Genomic DNA, 19,643 nt, shown 5'->3' with positions numbered 1-19,643 from the left:
TCACTACACAGAGAGACAGGGTGAGGAACATGATTCACTACACAGAGAGACAGGGTGAGGAACATGATTCACTACACAGAGAGACAGGGTGAGGAACATGATTCACTACACAGAGAGACAGGGTGAGGAACATGATTCACTACACAGAGAGACAGGGTGAGGAACATGATTCACTACACAACACAGAGAGACAGGGTGAGGAACATGATTCACTACACAGAGAGACAGGGTGAGGAACATGATTCACTACATAACAGAGAGACAGGGTGAGGAACATGATTCACTACATAACAGAGAGACAGGGTGAGGAACATGATTCACTACATAACAGAGACAGGGTGAGGAACATGATTCACTACATAACACAGAGAGACAGGGTGAGGAACATGATTCACTACACAACACAGAGAGACAGGGTGAGGAACATGATTCACTACACAGAGAGACAGGGTGAGGAACATGATTCACTACATAACACAGAGAGACAGGGTGAGGAACATGATTCACTACACAACACAGAGAGACAGGGTGAGGAACATGATTCACTACACAACACAGAGAGACAGGGTGAGGAACATGATTCACTACACAACACAGAGAGACAGGGTGAGGAACATGATTCACTACATAACACAGAGACAGGGGGACTAACACACTAGACAGAGATACAGGGTGGCAAGTATTTTTTGAGCATGTTCTGTCGCAATATTAGTGGAAACAGATTGAATCAGCAAGTGGTTGTATATAGGGGTAGAGAGGAAGTGTAACCCAATCCTTGCGACAGTTGTGAAGTGAAAAATAAGCTAAAACTTCAACAATCAAAAATAAACCTCTTTAAATACACAGCACAAAGAGAGAGCAACAAAGGGTCAAAACCACAAACGGAACAGAGTAGGCGGATTGTCAGTAGGGTTAACAACCATGTGGAAAAGACATGTGATAAGCATACTGAACATAAAACAGCCAGTAATGTGGGTAACTAAAGGGTAAACTGCAGTGTTCTACTGCAGGCCATGTCATCATGAGGATAACGTGAACACCAGTTGGTAATGAGTGAGGAGGGAAGAGTAAGGTAGTTGCCCCTAGATGCTGATCTTGGGTCAGTTTCCCCACTAGTGCAGTCAAAAATGTGATTATCCTATGTTGTCTGTGTGTGTACAGTGCATTCTGGAAGTATTCAGACCTTTACTTTATCCACACTTACGTTACAGCCTTATTCTTAAATGGATTACATTGAGTGAAAAAACAACAATCTACACACAATACCCCATAATGACAAAGCAAAAACAGGTTTTTAGAATAAATGTTTTTTAAATAACACATTTACATAAGTAAATCAGACCCTTTACTCAGTCCTTTGTTGAAGCACCATTGACAGCAATTACAGCATCAAGTCTTCCTGGGTATGACTCTACAAGCTTAGCACACCTGTATTTGGGGAGCTTCTCCCATTCTTCTCTGCAGGTCCTCTCAAGCTCTGTCAATTTGGATGGGGAGCGTCGTTGCACAGCTATTTTCAGGTCTCCCCAGAGATGTTCGATCGGGTTCAAGTCCGGGCTCTGGCTGGGCCACTCAAGGACATTGAGACTTGTCCCGAAGCCACTCCTGCATGGTCTTGGCTGTGTGCTTAGTGTCATTGTCTTGTTGGAAGGTGAGCATACACCCCAGTCTGAGGTCCTGAGCACTCTGGAGAAGGTTTTCATCAAGGATCTCTGTACTTTGCTCCGTTCATCTTTCCCTCGATCCTGACTAGTCTCCCAATCCCTGCCGCTGAAAAACATCCCGACAGCTTGATGCTGCCACCACCATGCATTACCGTAGGGATGGTGCAAGGTTTCCGCCAGACGTGACTCTTGGCATTTAGCCCAAAGAGTTCAATCAGACCACAGAATCTTGTTTCTCATGGTCCAAGAGTCCTTTAGGTGCCTTTTGGCAAACTCCAAGCGGGCTGTCATCTGCCTTTTACTGAGGAGTGGCTTCCATCTGGCCACTCTACCATAAAGGCCTTATTGGTAAAGTGCTGCAGAGATGGTTGTCCATCTGGAAGGTTCTCCCATCTCCCCAGAGGAACTCTGTCAGAGTGACCATCGGGTTCTTGGTCACCTCCCTGACCAAGGCCCTTCTCCCCTGATTTATCAGTTTGGCCAGGCAGCCAGCTCAAGGAAGAGTCTTGGTGGTTCCAAACTTCTTCCTTTTAAGAATGATGGAGGCCACTGTTCTTGGGGACCTTCAAATGTTGCAGAAATGTTTTTTGAGTCTCATAGCAAAGGGTCTAAATACTTATGTAAATAAGGCATGTTTATTTTTAATACATTTGCAAAAATTTCTAAAAACCTGTTTTCATTCTGTCATTATGGGGTATTGTGTGTAGATAGATTAAATAAAAAACAGTTCTCAAATTGTAGAAAACGTCTAACGTAACAAAATGTGGACAAAGTCAAGGGGTCTGAAATCACTTATATTTATGAATATAAAAGTTAAAATAAAAAAATAACCCTTGAATGAGTAGGTGTCAACTTTTGCCTGGTACTGTATGTAGAAAAAATAGTTTTCTTTCTTTATTTGTACTATTTTATACATTGCAGAACAACAGTGAAGACATCAAAATCATGAAATAACACATATGGAATCACGTTGTAACAAAAAAAAAGTGTTAAATCAAAATACATTTTATATTTCAGATTCTTCAAAGTAGCCACCCTTTGAAGCCACCCTTGAAGACAGCTTTGCACACTCTTGGCATTCTCTCAACTAGCTTCATGAGGTAGTCAACTGGAATGCATTTAAATTAAACAGGTGTGCCTTGATAAAAGTTAATTTGTGGAATTGCTTTCTTCCTTAAAATAATATTAAACCCTGATCTGCCTCAGTGCTACCTGAACTCGCACAGAAAAGTCACAAAAGACAAATTGTCTATCGTAATATTTTGTTATCTCAGTGAAAAATGTTCAACATTTTCTGCTTTGCTCTGTCCTATTCAATACCGCTGGTATGTGAAGTTGAAAATGTAGACTGGATTTGTGCAGGTTTACTCTCAGGACTAGGTTTTTGGAAACCTGACACGTTTGAGGTGAATGGTATGATTTTGGACTGGTGAGGTATTCAGCACCAAGGAGAAACTCCAACCGCCTCAGCCTTGCGATGGTAGTTCACGTCCCAAATGCACCCGGTTCCCTATAAAGTGCACTACTTTTCACCAGAGCCCTATTGGCCCTGGTCAGAAGTAGTGTACTAAATAGGGAATAGGGTGCCATTTGGGACACAGCCAGAGTCTGATAATAGAACATTCCAGCTGCATGTAAAATGGATGCTGAGCCTGTTCAGTCCAGAGGCTGTACATCTACTGATCCATGTCCCAGATTGCACCATATTTCCTTTGTAGTGCACAATATAGGGAACAGGGTGCCATTTGGGAAGGGTCCTTGGCCTTTAGAGTCAGGAAGTCAACACTACAGGACTGGGTGACAGGGTGGCAGGGGGGTAGGAGGTGCTCCAGTCCACGCTAGATGAATGGCTGTTGACTACAATGCCTTCTGGCCCCCTCCCCTGGTGCCACACACATGCCAGAACACAGATCCAACAACATGTTTCTCTCTTTCCCCCCACACAGTTTGTACCTGTTCAAGCTGGGTCTAGCCCCTCAGATCCAGGACCTGTATGGCAAGGTGGACTTCACAGGTGAGTGTGTCCCAATACCACACAGTGTTCAATTTTCTTTCACTCAACTCATTCAGTTTGTCATTGTTCATTTTTTTGTTTTAAAGTCAAACAGTTAACACGACTAACATATGATGTTAAACATGATATGTGGTCCTCTGTGGTTCAGTTGCTAGCCAAGGTTGTGGGTTCAACTCCCGCAGGGATCCCATACACATACTAAACATGGATACATGTACCGTACTGTTAGTGACTTTAGATAGTGTCTAAGTGACAAGCAGGCATAGTGTTGGCTCCAGTCCTGAGTTACAGTTCCACAGGGAAGGGGTTTTACCAGGCAGCTAGCAACAATGTGAAAGTCATTAGTGAGTGTTTCCTGTTGCTGCTCTGTTCTACTGTGTGCCAAGCGCCTGACCAGGGGGTATGTGTATTACTCTCAGACCAGGAACAATCACCCTCTCCTGTCTGCGTTTAGCCTCTACAGTTAGTACCCTTCATACTGTAAATAGTAGGCTATGTCCATTATGTACAGCGTTTGGTTCCAACCTAGCACTAAAAGTCTGATTCTACGAATCGCATACTCATCAAGAGATAATTAGTTGAAGCTCTCTAGTCTATAATCTACAGTTTGAAGGGTACTGTACTCTAGCCAGCGTGGTCCAGTGTGTGCAGGGTGTGGTTCCAACCCAGCACTAAAAAATCAGATTCTAATCTGATGCTAATGACCTAATCAGATAGGACGGTGAATCATGCATTTGGGCGCAGAGCTGGAACAATAACCTACACACACACACACTATCTAGTATTCCAGGACCAGAGCTGGAACAATAACCTACACACTATCTAGTATTCCAGGACCAGAATTGGTTGTCACTACCTTGGCCATTACCTTCACCATGCTCTCCCTCCAGACTCTAGCTCCTCTCTCTCCAGCCTCTACCCTCAGTCTTAGCCATGCTCCTCTCTCTCCAGACTCTAGCCTCAGTCTTAGCCATGCTCCTCTCTCTCCAGACTCTAGCCTCAGTCTTAGCCATGCTCCTCTCCCTCCAGACTCTAGCTCCTCTCTCCCAGCCATGCTCCTCTCCCTCCAGACTCTAGCTCCTCTCTCCCTCCAGGCTCTAGCTCCTCTCTCCCTCCAGGCTCTAGCTCCTCTCTCTCTCCAGGCTCTAGCTCCTCTCTCCCTCCAGGCTCTAGCTCCTCTCTCTCTCCAGGCTCTAGCTCCTCTCTCTCTCCAGGCTCTAGCTCCTCTCTCCCTCCAGGCTCTAGCTCCTCTCTCCCTCCAGGCTCTAGCTCCTCTCTCCCTCCAGGCTCTAGTTCCTCTCTCCCTCCAGGCTCTAGCTCCTCTCTCCCTCCAGGCTCTAGCTCCTCTCTCCCTCCAGGCTCTAGCTCCTCTCTCCCTCCAGGCTCTAGCTCCTCTCTCCCTCCAGGCTCTAGCTCCTCTCTCCCTCCAGGCTCTAGCTCCTCTCTCCCTCCAGGCTCTAGCTCCTCTCTCCCTCCAGGCTCTAGCTCCTCTCTCCCTCCAGGCTCTAGCTCCTCTCTCCCTCCAGGCTCTAGCTCCTCTCTCCCTCCAGGCTCTAGCTCCTCTCTCCCTCCAGGCTCTAGCTCCTCTCTCCCTCCAGGCTCTAGCTCCTCTCTCCCTCCAGGCTCTAGCTCCTCTCTCCCTCCAGGCTCTAGCTCCTCTCTCCCTCCAGGCTCTAGCTCCTCTCTCCCTCCAGGCTCTAGCTCCTCTCTCCCTCCAGGCTCTAGCTCCTCTCTCCCTCCAGGCTCTAGCTCCTCTCTCCCTCCAGGCTCTAGCTCCTCTCTCCCTCCAGGCTCTAGCTCCTCTCTCCCTCCAGACTCTAACTCCTCTCTCTCCAGACTCTAACTCCTCTCTCTCCAGACTCTAGCTCCTCTCTCTCCAGACTCTAGCTCCTCTCTCTCCAGACTCTAGCTCCTCTCTCTCCAGACTCTAGCTCCTCTCTCTCCAGACTCTAGCTCCTCTCTCTCCAGACTCTAGCTCCTCTCTCTCCAGACTCTAGCTCCTCTCTCTCCAGACTCTAGCTCCTCTCTCTCCAGACTCTAGCTCCTCTCTCTCCAGACTCTAGCTCCTCTCTCTCCAGACTCTAGCTCCTCTCTCTCCAGACTCTACCCTCAGTCTTAGCCATGCTCCTCTCTCTCCAGCCTATACATTTACTGTTCAGAGGAGACTGCATAAATCAGGCCTTCATGGTCGAATTGCTGCAAAGAAAACACTACTAAAGGACACCAATAACAAAAGACTTTCTTGGCCAAGAAACACAAGCAATTGGACATTAGACCATTGGAAATCTGTCCTTTGGTCTGATGAGTCCAGATTTGAGATTTTTGGTTCCAACCGCCATGTCTTTGTGAGACGCATAGTAGGTGAACGGATGAACTCTGCATGTGTGGTTCCCACCGTGAAGCATGGAGGAGTGGTGGTGAGGAGGTGCTTTTCTGGTGACACGGTCTGATTTATTTAGAATTCAAGGCACACTTACCCAGCATGGCAACCACAGCATTCTGCAGCGATACGCCATCCCATCTGGTTTGCGCTTAGTGGGACTATCATCTGTTTTTCAACAGGACAATGACCCAACACACCTCCAGGCTGTGTAAGGGCTATTTGACCAAGAAGGAGAGCGACGGAGTTCTACATCAGATGACTGGGCCTCCAACCACCGGACCTCAAACCAATTGAGATGGTTTGGGTTGAGTTGGACCGCAGAATGAAAGAAAAGCAGCCAACAAGTGCTCAGCATGTGTGGGAACTCCTTCAAGACTGTTGGAAAAGCCTTCTAGGTGAAGCTGGTTGAGAGAATACCAAGAGAGTGCAAAGCGGTAATAAAGGCAAAGGGTGGCTACTTTGAAGAATCTAACATATTTGTTTAACACTTTTGGTTACTACATGATTCCATATGTGTTATTTCATAGTTTTGATGTCTTCACTATTATTCTACAATGCAGAAAATAGTAAAAATAAGGAAAAACCCTTTAATGAGTAGGTGTCCAAACTTTTGAATGATAATGTATGCATGCATACATAGACAGACATACACAGGAATAATACTGTGAATATTATGATAATGCCCTTTCAGTGTAAGAGCTGTTTGAAAAGACCGTCGGATGGAGTCTTGACCTGCCTGGTGACATCACCAATAAGAAAGACAGTTCCAAACCTCTCTGACAATAAGAGCTAGTTTTTAGTTTTCCCCTCCCCACTCAGACCACTCCCAGACAGTCTCATTCTTGCTTGAGAAATGGCTCTTTGCTTAGAAGCTATTTTTGTGATTTGACAATTTTAATAGAACAGTGAGGCACTTAATTTGTTACCCAATTAAGAAATGATTTAATTTTGAGATAAAAAAAAACATCTGCATTGGACCATTAAGGTTAGGATTTGGCGAGGGAAGCACATCCTAGATCTGTACCTAGGGGACACCTCACCCCAGACCGAGCAGTGACTGCTGCTTACTTTTCTGGTAGCCTGCTGCAATCCCATTGGCTGCATCTACTCCAGTTTGCAACTCATCTTTAGTCAGCGCCTCCCCTGGAGAATTCTGGGAAAGACAAAGAGGACCTACTCAAAACAGGGTTGTGGAATATTCCGTTTTATTTTCAACAGTGTAAACCTGTGAACAAGCTCACATCTAAGATATGGGGGAGGTGATCAACATCACATAGAAAATCGGGGGGGGGGCAACCAGGGTTGTGCTCATTAAGCACCAAAAGGAAGAAGACGGACTGAAACAGGGAGTGACTACCTTGTCCAATAACACACGTTTTTCATTTTCTGTTTCAAAACATTGTCAAATGTCTGTTGCATGCCCTAATAAACACAACCCCACTGTAAGCAATGGTATTCCACATATCCCAACGTGGGATGAATCAGAAATAACCAGGAATAATTCCACCTACTGTACCTGTTCTTTGTCCTCACGGGCAGCCATCAGCTGTTTGAGGTACCAGCCCTTGTTCTGGGCCTGCAGGCGGTGTAGGCCCAAAGCCTGGGAGCGAAGTGCTTCATACAGCCGGTCTTCATCACCACTCAGCAGGGCCTGCTCGGCTGCACTCAGGGAACTGGTCACTGATGGGGGAGGAAAGCGTTAGAAAAACCTATTACAACACTCTGGGATGAAGTTTTCTAGGTACAAATCTAGGATCAGTTTTAAAACTGACCCCAGATCAGCTAGAAGCAAAATTCACTTCAGTGAATCTAAAAACGAATGCAGGGATGTTAGATCTGTTGACTACAAACTCAATAAACATTTAAAAACACGTCTGCATTCTCATGTGGATTCATCAACATGAAGAATAGTGTGTGTGTTACTCACAGTTGACCTTGTTGACGTTGCCCTGGATCTCAGCCTGTGTGAGGAGCTCTTCATAGACATCTCTCTCTGCGTCGGAGTTCTCCCCCAGCTACAGTAGGAGGGACAGCACAACATCAGGGTAGTGTTCAATAGGCATGAAACGGAACAAAACACTCCGAAACCGGGAGGTACCATCTGAACTTGCTCAATAATATGCACACATTTTAGTTCTGTTGCACATAAATGCATTGAATTCTGACTTCAACATTGTACATTTAAACCAGTGATCCTGAAGCCTGCTCAAGGAGAAACAATGTATTGCAGGTTTTTGTCCTAGCTCAGCAGTGAAACAGCTGATTCAGCTAATTAGGGTGTTGACCATCAGATGAGTATTTAAAAATCAGGTGTGCTGGCACTTAGCTGAGGCCAAAACACTACTGTAGTCCAGCTCGCCTCCAGGAGAAAGATTGAGGGTCACCTCTTTACAGTAACTATAGAGCTGGAGAAAGTCAAATACACTTTTCAAAGAAAACACTACAGCAGCCAATATTGGGATGGATTCCAATTCAGTCAATTCAGAAAGTGGATTCCAATTCAGTCAATTCAGAAAGTGGATTCCAATTCAGTCAATTCAGAAAGTCAACTGAATTAGTGAAAACAATTGGAATTTGACTTTTGGTTTACTTTCTGAATTGATAGAATTGAAATGGAATTGACTCCCCAACCCTGCCACTCATTCTCTATCCCAGTATTTACAGCAAGCTCTCATACCCGTTTGCGTGAGTTGGCCACCTTCTCAGCCTTGGCACTGTGCAGCATGTCCTGGTAGTGCTGGGCAGAGCTGGTGTTCATCTGAAGCAGCATGGCGTTGGGGTTCTGCATGGCAGCCATTGTGCCCTCAGGGACCCCCTGGTCTATGGCCTCATTGATGGCTATCACTGCTGCATGCACTGGAGGAGAGAAGTTCATTACCAGAAATGTGTGTAATATTTTCATAAATGGATATAAAAGGAAAAGTTACGCAATATTAAACCATCATTTTCAATTTGTTATAAAGAAGAAGTGTTGAAATCAACCAAAGTCTTAGTCCTGCCACTCAACCAAACAGGCAGTTAGACCCGCCCCTCTGTGATATCTGATAGGTGCTTACACGCAGCCTCATCCACTGACAGCTCATTGGCCAGGATTCCACCAATCTTGCTGAAGGCGGGCATCTGGATTCCGTACTTCTCCAGTTCACTCTTCATGTTGTTAATCTCCTCCTCTGAGTGGTGGAAAGGAGGGAAAGAGTGAGGTATAAAGGAGGGGAGGGAGAGGAAGAAAGAGTGGGTTAGGCATTAGGTCTATCAACAGTTGTTTGGTGGGAGTACTGAAAGAGAGCAGGGGTTGTTCTGTAAACATAATCATGGTACAAAAGGGGAGTGTATTTCTTGCACTAGGAGGGAAATGGTATCAGGCACTGGGGAGTGGGTGTTCCCTGAGCTGTAGTTGTCTCTGCATAGCTTGGCTGGACAGAGAGCATGGCTAAGACTGAGGGTAGAGGCTGGAGAGAGAGGAGCTAGAGTCTGGAGAGAGAGGAGCATGGCTAAGACTGAGGGTAGAGGCTGGAGAGAGAGGAGCTAGAGTCTGGAGAGAGAGGAGCATGGCTAAGACTGAGGGTAGAGTCTGGAGAGAGAGGAGCTAGAGTCTGGAGAGAGAGGAGCATGGCTAAGACTGAGGGTAGAGGCTGGAGAGAGAGGAGCTAGAGTCTGGAGAGAGAGGAGCATGGCTAAGACTGAGGGTAGAGGCTGGAGAGAGAGGAGCTAGAGTCTGGAGAGAGAGGAGCATGGCTAAGACTGAGGGTAGAGGCTGGAGAGAGAGGAGCTAGAGTCTGGAGAGAGAGGAGCATGGCTAAGACTGAGGGTAGAGGCTGGAGAGAGAGGAGCTAGAGTCTGGAGAGAGGAGCATGGCAGCTGAAGGTAATGGCCAAGGTAGTGAGAACCAAGCTGGTCCTGGAATACTAGAGTAGTGTGTAGGTTATGCAGCTCTGGTCTGGAATCTAGATAGTGTGTAGGTTATTGATACCAGCTCTGGTCCTGGAATACTAGATAGTGTGTAGGTTATTGTTCCAGCTCTGCGCCCAAATGCATGATTCACCGTCCTATCTGATTAGGTCATTAGCATCAGATTAGAATCTGATTTTTTAGTGCTGGGTTGGAACCACACCCTGCACACACTGGACCACGCTGGCTAGAGTACAGTACCCTTCAAACTGTAGATTATAGACTAGAGAGATTCAACTAATTATCTCTTGATGAGTATGCGATTTGTAGAATCAGACTTTTTAGTGCTAGGTTGGAGCCAAACGCTGTACATAATGGACATAGTACCCTTCATACTGTAAATAGTAGGCTAACTGTAGAGGCTAAACGCAGACAGGAGAGGGTGATTGTTCCTGGTCTGAGAGTAATACACATACCCCCTGGTCAGGCGCTTGGCACACAGTAGAACAGAGCAGCAACAGGAAACACTCACTAATGACTTTCACATTGTTGCTAGCTGCCTGGTAAAACCCCTTCCCTGTGGAACTGTAACTCAGGACTGGAGCCAACACTATGCCTGCTTGTCACTTAGACACTATCTAAAGTCACTAACAGTACGGTACATGTATCCATGTTTAGTATGTGTATGGGATCCCTGCGGGAGTTGAACCCACAACCTTGGCTAGCAACTGAACCACAGAGGACCACATATCATGTTTAACATCATATGTTAGTCGTGTTAACTGTTTGACTTTAAAACAAAAAAAATGAACAATGACAAACTGAATGAGTTGAGTGAAAGAAAATTGAACACTGTGTGGTATTGGGACACACTCACCTGTGAAGTCCACCTTGCCATACAGGTCCTGGATCTGAGGGGCTAGACCCAGCTTGAACAGGTACAAACTGTGTGGGGGGAAAGAGATAAACATGTTGTTGGATCTGTGTTCTGGCATGTGTGTGGCACCAGGGGAGGGGGCCAGAAGGCATTGTAGTCAACAGCCATTCATCTAGCGTGGACTGGAGCACCTCCTACCCCCCCTCTGCCACCCTGTCACCCAGTCCTGTAGTGTTGACTTCCTGACTCTAAAGGCCAAGGACCCTTCCCAAATGGCACCCTGTTCCCTATATTGTGCACTACAAAGGAAATATGGTGCAATCTGGGACATGGATCAGTAGATGTACAGCCTCTGGACTGAACAGGCTCAGCATCCATTTTACATGCAGCTGGAATGTTCTATTATCAGACTCTGGCTGTGTCCCAAATGGCACCCTATTCCCTATTTAGTACACTACTTCTGACCAGGGCCAATAGGGCTCTGGTGAAAAGTAGTGCACTTTATAGGGAACCGGGTGCATTTGGGACGTGAACTACCATCGCAAGGCTGAGGCGGTTGGAGTTTCTCCTTGGTGCTGAATACCTCACCAGTCCAAAATCGTACCATTCACCTCAAACGTGTCAGGTTTCCAAAAACCTAGTCCTGAGAGTAAACATGCACAAATCCAGTCTACATTTTCAACTTCACATACCGGCGGTATTGAATAGGACAGAGCAAAGCAGAAAATGTTGAACATTTTTCACTGAGATAACAAAATATTACGATAGACAATTTGTCTTTTGTGACTTTTCTGTGCGAGTTCAGGTAGCACTGAGGCAGATCAGGGTTTAATATCATTTTAATAAGGATCTACGGGATCGGTGTCCCTATACCAGACGGTTGTTGCTAAAGTGCTCTAATATGACTAGAATGACGTCGTTAGTAACAGCAACATTTCCAGGACATAGATATGTCTTATATGGACAGAAAGCTTAAATTCGTGTTAATCTAACTGCACTGCCCAATTTACAGAAGCTATTATAGTGAAAACAAATAGCATGATATGGTTTGAGAGTGTACAACAACAAAAAAACATATCACTTAACTGGTTTGATACATTCACCTCTGAAGGTAAATAACATGCACTCAGTAATCTTGCTCTGATATGTCATCCTGAGGGTCCCAGCGACAACATGGAACATAGTTTTGCTTGATAAAATACATTTTTATATTCAGATGTAGGAACTGGGTTCTACAGTTTGAACCACTGCTCTCTCTGATTTGTGATAAATGGTTTTCCTAGTATTCAAAAAATCTATACAAATTTCATTTCATCGTGTGTGTGTGTGTGTGTGTGTGTGTGTGTGTGTACCTGAGAGCATGTATGCAGTAGATGCAGCGCGGCATGTTCTTCCTATCATAGATGTCTGTAGTCTCTGGATAGAAGATCTGAGGACAGACGGACATCTTCATTAGGCACGAAACATGCTAAAACGCTAGAAAATTAATTACATATTACCTGGACTTGTCCAATAAGAATGTGAATGTTTCAAAACATCTTCCGCTCGTTCCTATTGAACGTGACCCAGGGCTGAGGGTTCAGTAGTCTGGGAGTGGGATCCAGGCAAGCCCCGGCTTGTTACACAGGAGTGGTATGGGGGAAATACGCTTCCCTGGTATTAAGAATACAGTGACTGCTATGTCTGTGTGTGTGTGTGTGTGTGTGTGTGTGTGTGTGTGTGTGTGTGAGCCCATCACTCACCTTTGGCAGGCCCTTCTCTGTCATGGCGTTGAGCCACTGGATGACGTTGTCTGTATGTCTAAAATGAAGCCCAGTGGCCTGCAGGAATGAAACAAAACAGTGAGTTACAATGTGACACACACACCTACACAAACAAACAAGCAATTACAGTAATACACACATTCATTCCTTCCCCATTGAGTAAATCAAGCCTGACTCAGTGAGTCACAGTAACCTGGGGTCTTATTCAACTAAAACATTTCCAAGGTAAGGAGGATTTCTTGCAGTGTAATAACAATGTGTGTTTTTGGTTATTTAACTTAAGTCAACTGTTTTGATAGAATAGGACCATAGATGCATGTCTGCTGCTCGTGGCGTTGATGGGTGCGCCGGGGTGAAGTTTTCCCTAGATACAGATCTAGGATCAGCGTCACCTCCCCCAATCATAACCTTGACTATTATTGGTGAAAAATGCTAAACTGACCCCAGATCAGTGTCTCGGTGCAACTTGCCCCTACACCTTGATGGATAGTCCGGTGTGAGTTAGGCGGGTTGGGCAAAAGGGAGTTTGTCTCCTCTGGTAACTGACTGAATAGAAGAACATTTGTCCCTTTGACCTGCACTTATCTGGAGCGTGTGTGTGTGTGTGTGTGTGTGTGTGTGTGTGTGTGTGTGCACGTCTGGTTGCGTGTGCGTTACAGTCTGCAGTGCATCTCCTCGGTCCTCACCTTGTAGCGGGTCTGCTCGCGGTCATAGATTTTCTTGATGGAAACGGTTTGTGGGGCAAAGAAGTTCCCGAGTTTGGCCAGGTACACCCCGTTCCTAAGCCCCTCCTCCAGCTCTGTGGTGGGCGGGAGCTCCTCATCCAGACACGCCTCCATCCACCTGGAGGACACAAAGAGGTTTTATTTAACCTTTATTTATCCAGGTTAGTCTCATTGAGAAAAAATTAATTCAAGAGAGACCTGGTCCATCCAGGATGGCAGCAGAAGGGAACAATGTTTGAGACAAATAGTCAGAGTGTAACAACGTAGACATATGTTTTTTTTCAATGTAAAACACACATTCATTAGAATTCCAGAACCATACAAGCGTCACAGATAGATTTTTATCATAAGTAGCACCAGGTAAAGTCCTAATGACTATGTGTCTCAGTAACATGTGAGTCAACCAAACCTTTAAACTTCAAGGAAACAAGATCCCGGGGTTTCAAGCTGGTCTGGAGATGATTCCAAGACCACAGAGCTGGGTAGCTAAAACCCTTTTTCCCATGATCCATTCTGATTTTAGTAACCGTTAAAAGTAAGGAGGAGTGAGACCATAACTGGCATTTATTTTTTGACCTTGTCAAAGAATAACAGAGGCCATTTTTGGGAAAACTGCCACTTACAGATTGCTATACTATGTTTAAGCCTATGTAGAGTCAACGAAGAGCAGCCAACATCATCACTATAGAGATTCCAGCAGTGTGAAGAGCAGCCAACATCACTATAGAGATTCCAGCAGTGTGACGAGCAGCCAACATCACTATAGAGATCCCAGCAGTGTGAAGTGCAGCCAACATCACTATAGAGATCCCAGCAGAGTGAAGAGCAGCCAACATCATCACTATAGAGATCCCAGCAGTGTGAAGTGCAGCCAACATCACTATAGAGATCCCAGCAGTGTGAAGAGCAGCCAACATCATCACTATAGAGATCCCGGCAGTGTGAAGAGCAGCCAACATCACCACTATAGAGATCCCAGCAGTGTGAAGAGCAGCCAACATCATCACTATAGAGATCCCAGCAGTGTGAAGAGCAGCCAACATCATCACTATAGAGATCCCAGCAGTGTGAAGAGCAGCCAACATCATCACTATAGAGATCCCAGCAGTGTGAAGAGCAGCCAACATCACTATAGAGATCCCAGCGGTGTGAAGAGCAGCCAACATCACTATAGAGATCCCAGCAGTGTGAAGTGCAGCCAACATCACTAGAGAGATCCCAGCAGTGTGAAGAGCAGCCAACATCACTAGAGAGATCCCAGCAGTGTGAAGAGCAGCCAACATCACTATAGAGATCCCAGCAGTGTGAAGAGCAGCCAACATCACTATAGAGATCCCAGCAGTGTGAAGAGCAGCCAACATCACTATAGAGATCCCAGCAGTGTGAAGAGCAGCCAACATCACTATAGAGATCCCAGCAGTGTGAAGTGCAGCCAACATCATCACTATAGAGATCCCAGCAGTGTGAAGATCAGCCAACATCATCACTATAGAGATCCCAGCAGTGTGAAGCGCAGCCAACATCACTATAGAGATCCCAGCAGTGTGAAGAGCAGCCAACATCATCACTATAGAGATCCCAGCAGTGTGAAGAGCAGCCAACATCATCACTATAGAGATCCCAGCAGTGTGAAGTGCAGCCAACATCACTATAGAGATTCCAGCAGTGTGAAGTGCAGCCAACATCACTATAGAGATCCCAGCAGTGTGAAGAGCAGCCAACATCACTAGAGAGATCCCAGCGGTGTGAAGAGCAGCCAACATCATCACTATAGAGATCCCAGCAGTGTGAAGAGCAGCCAACATCACTATAGAGATCCCAGCAGTGTGAAGAGCAGCCAACATCATCACTATAGAGATCCCAGCAGTGTGAAGTGCAGCCAACATCACTATAGAGATTCCAGCAGTGTGAAGAGCAGCCAACATCATCACTATAGAGATCCCAGCAGTGTGAAGTGCAGCCAACATCACTATAGAGATTCCAGCAGTGTGAAGTGCAGCCAACATCACTATAGAGATCCCAGCGGTGTGAAGAGCAGCCAACATCATCACTATAGAGATCCCAGCAGTGTGAAGAGCAGCCAACATCACTATAGAGATCCCAGCAGTGTGAAGAGCAGCCAACATCATCACTATAGAGATCCCAGCAGTGTGAAGTGCAGCCAACATCACTATAGAGATTCCAGCAGTGTGAAGAGCAGCCAACATCATCACTATAGAGATCCCAGCAGTGTGAAGAGCAGCCAACATCACTATAGAGATTCCAGCAGTGTGAAGAGCAGCCAACATCACTATAGAGATTCCAGCAGTGTGAAGTGCAGCCAACATCATCACTATAGAGATCCCAGCAGTGTGAAGCGCAGCCAACATCATCACTATAGAGATCCCAGCAGTGTGAAGAGCAGCCAACATCACTATAGAGATCCCAGCAGTGTGAAGAGCAGCCAACATCACTATAGAGATCCCAGCAGTGTGAAGTGCAGCCAACATCATCACTATAGAGATCCCAGCAGTGTGAAGAGCAGCCAACATCATCACTATAGAGATCCCAGCAGTGTGAAGAGCAGCCAACATCATCACTATAGAGATCCCAGCAGTGTGAAGAGCAGCCAACATCATCACTATAGAGATCCCAGCAGTGTGAAGAGCAGCCAACATCATCACTATAGAGATCCCAGCAGTGTGAAGAGCAGCCAACATCATCACTATAGAGATCCCAGCAGTGTGAAGAGCAGCCAACATCATCACTATAGAGATCCCAGCAGTGTGAAGTGCAGCCAACATCACTATAGAGATCCCAGCAGTGTGAAGAGCAGCCAACATCACTATAGAGATTCCAGCAGTGTGAAGAGCAGCCAACATCACTATAGAGATCCCAGCGGTGTTAAGAGCAGCCAACATCATCACTATAGAGATCCCAGCAGTGTGAAGAGCAGCCAACATCATCACTATAGAGATCCCAGCAGTGTGAAGTGCAGCCAACATCACTATAGAGATCCCAGCAGTGTGAAGAGCAGCCAACATCACTATAGAGATCCCAGCAGTGTGAAGAGCAGCCAACATCACTATAGAGATCACAGCAGTGTGAAGAGCAGCCAACATCACTATAGAGATCCCAGCAGTGTGAAGTGCAGCCAACATCACTATAGAGATCCCAGCAGTGTGAAGAGCAGCCAACATCATCACTATAGAGATCCCAGCAGTGTGAAGTGCAGCCAACATCACTATAGAGATCCCAGCGGTGTGAAGAGCAGCCAACATCACTATAGAGATTCCAGCAGTGTGAAGAGCAGCCAACATCACTATAGAGATTCCAGCAGTGTGAAGAGCAGCCAACATCACTATAGAGATCCCAGCAGTGTGAAGAGCAGCCAACATCACTATAGAGATTCCAGCAGTGTGAAGAGCAGCCAACATCACTATAGAGATCCCAGCAGTGTGAAGAGCAGCCAACATCACTATAGAGATCCCAGCAGTGTGAAGTGCAGCCAACAACATCACTATAGAGATCCCAGCAGTGTGAAGTGCAGCCAACATCATCACTATAGAGATCCCAGCGGTGTGAAGAGCAGCCAACATCATCACTATAGAGATTCCAGCAGTGTGAAGAGCAGCCAACATCATCACTATAGAGATCCCAGCAGTGTGAAGAGCAGCCAACATCACTATAGAGATTCCAGCAGTGTGAAGAGCAGCCAACATCACTATAGAGATTCCAGCAGTGTGAAGAGCAGCCAACATCACTATAGAGATTCCAGCAGTGTGAAGAGCAGCCAACATCACTAGAGAGATCCCAGCAGTGTGAAGTGCAGCCAACATCACTAGAGAGATCCCAGCAGTGTGAAGAGCAGCCAACATCATCACTATAGAGATCCCAGCAGTGTGAAGAGCAGCCAACATCATCACTATAGAGATCCCAGCAGTGTGAAGAGCAGCCAACATCATCACTATAGAGATCCCAGCAGTGTGAAGAGCAGCCAACATCATCACTATAGAGATCCCAGCAGTGTGAAGAGCAGCCAACATCATCACTATAGAGATCCCAGCAGTGTGAAGAGCAGCCAACATCACTATAGAGATCCCAGCAGTGTGAAGAGCAGCCAACATCACTATAGAGATCCCAGCAGTGTGAAGTGCAGCCAACATCACTATAGAGATCCCAGCAGTGTGAAGTGCAGCCAACATCATCACTATAGAGATCCCAGCAGTGTGAAGAGCAGCCAACATCATCACTATAGAGATCCCAGCAGTGTGAAGAGCAGCCAACATCACTATAGAGATCCCAGCAGTGTGAAGAGCAGCCAACATCACTAGAGAGATTCCAGCAGTGTGAAGAGCAGCCAACATCACTATAGAGATCACAGCAGTGTGAAGTGCAGCCAACATCATCACTATAGAGATCCCAGCGGTGTGAAGAGCAGCCAACATCATCACTATAGAGATCCCAGCAGTGTGAAGAGCAGCCAACATCACTATAGAGATCCCAGCAGTGTGAAGAGCAGCCAACATCATCACTATAGAGATCCCAGCAGTGTGAAGTGCAGCCAACATCATCACTATAGAGATCCCAGCAGTGTGAAGAGCAGCCAACATCATCACTATAGAGATCCCAGCAGTGTGAAGAGCAGCCAACATCATCACTATAGAGATCCCAGCAGTGTGAAGAGCAGCCAACATCATCACTATAGAGATCCCAGCAGTGTGAAGAGCAGCCAACATCATCACTATAGAGATCCCAGCAGTGTGAAGAGCAGCCAACATCACTATAGAGATCCCAGCAGTGTGAAGTGCAGCCAACATCACTATAGAGATCCCAGCAGTGTGAAGTGCAGCCAACATCATCACTATAGAGATCCCAGCAGTGTGAAGAGCAGCCAACATCATCACTATAGAGATCCCAGCAGTGTGAAGTGCAGCCAACATCATCACTATAGAGATCCCAGCAGTGTGAAGAGCAGCCAACATCATCACTATAGAGATCCCAGCAGTGTGAAGTGCAGCCAACATCATCACTATAGAGATCACAGCAGTGTGAAGAGCAGCCAACATCATCACTATAGAGATCCCAGCAGTGTGAAGAGCAGCCAACATCATCACTATAGAGATCCCAGCAGTGTGAAGGGCAGCCAACATCATCACTATAGAGATCCCAGCAGTGTGAAGGGCAGCCAACATCATCACTATAGAGATCCCAGCAGTGTGAAGAGCAGCCAACATCATCACTATAGAGATCCCAGCAGTGTGAAGAGCAGCCAACATCATCACTATAGAGATCCCAGCAGTGTGAAGAGCAGCCAACATCATCACTATAGAGATCCCAGCAGTGTGAAGAGCAGCCAACATCACTATAGAGATCCCAGCAGTGTGAAGAGCAGCCAACATCACTATAGAGATTCCAGCAGTGTGAAGAGCAGCCAACATCACTATAGAGATCCCAGCAGTGTGAAGTGCAGCCAACATCACTATAGAGATCCCAGCAGTGTGAAGAGCAGCCAACATCACTATAGAGATCCCAGCAGTGTGAAGTGCAGCCAACATCACTATAGAGATCCCAGCAGTGTGAAGAGCAGCCAACATCACTATAGAGATTCCAGCAGTGTGAAGAGCAGCCAACATCACTATAGAGATCCCAGCAGTGTGAAGTGCAGCCAACATCATCACTATAGAGATCCCAGCAGTGTGAAGAGCAGCCAACATCATCACTATAGAGATCCCAGCAGTGTGAAGAGCAGCCAACATCATCACTATAGAGATCCCAGCGGTGTGAAGAGCAGCCAACATCACTATAGAGATTCCAGCAGTGTGAAGAGCAGCCAACATCACTATAGAGATTCCAGCAGTGTGAAGAGCAGCCAACATCACTATAGAGATCCCAGCAGTGTGAAGAGCAGCCAACATCACTATAGAGATCCCAGCAGTGTGAAGTGCAGCCAACATCATCACTATAGAGATCCCAGCAGTGTGAAGTGCAGCCAACATCATCACTATAGAGATCCCAGCAGTGTGAAGAGCAGCCAACATCACTATAGAGATCCCAGCAGTGTGAAGAGCAGCCAACATCATCACTATAGAGATCCCAGCAGTGTGAAGAGCAGCCAACATCACTATAGAGATTCCAGCAGTGTGAAGTGCAGCCAACATCACTATAGAGATTCCAGCAGTGTGAAGAGCAGCCAACATCATCACTATAGAGATCCCAGCAGTGTGAAGAGCAGCCAACATCACTATAGAGATCCCAGCAGTGTGAAGTGCAGCCAACATCACTATAGAGATCCCAGCAGTGTGAAGAGCAGCCAACATCACTATAGAGATCCCAGCAGTGTGAAGTGC

General features: G+C 46.3%; 1 protein-coding gene across 1 annotated transcript in view; it reads right to left on the bottom strand.

Moving 5' to 3' along the window:
* iqgap1 (IQ motif containing GTPase activating protein 1) overlaps positions 1–19,643 on the bottom strand; it is a 72,883-nt gene that overhangs the window by 28,057 nt on the left and 25,183 nt on the right. The window contains exons 3-11 of the mRNA XM_014127578.2: positions 13,276–13,432; positions 12,569–12,646; positions 12,179–12,255; positions 10,827–10,894; positions 9,118–9,231; positions 8,739–8,917; positions 7,989–8,076; positions 7,578–7,741; positions 7,130–7,214 (exon numbers count right to left, since the gene is read on the bottom strand). Of these exons, the coding sequence (XP_013983053.1) occupies positions 7,130–7,214; positions 7,578–7,741; positions 7,989–8,076; positions 8,739–8,917; positions 9,118–9,231; positions 10,827–10,894; positions 12,179–12,255; positions 12,569–12,646; positions 13,276–13,432 (1,010 nt within the window). The remainder of the gene's footprint in view (positions 1–7,129; positions 7,215–7,577; positions 7,742–7,988; positions 8,077–8,738; positions 8,918–9,117; positions 9,232–10,826; positions 10,895–12,178; positions 12,256–12,568; positions 12,647–13,275; positions 13,433–19,643) is intronic.

The sequence above is a fragment of the Salmo salar genome, chromosome ssa26, assembly GCF_905237065.1.
Source record: "Salmo salar chromosome ssa26, Ssal_v3.1, whole genome shotgun sequence".
In the NCBI taxonomy this organism is placed as follows: domain Eukaryota; kingdom Metazoa; phylum Chordata; class Actinopteri; order Salmoniformes; family Salmonidae; genus Salmo; species Salmo salar.
The sequence above is the reverse complement of the archived record's forward strand: the minus strand, read 5'-3'. Positions and strand labels throughout refer to the sequence as shown.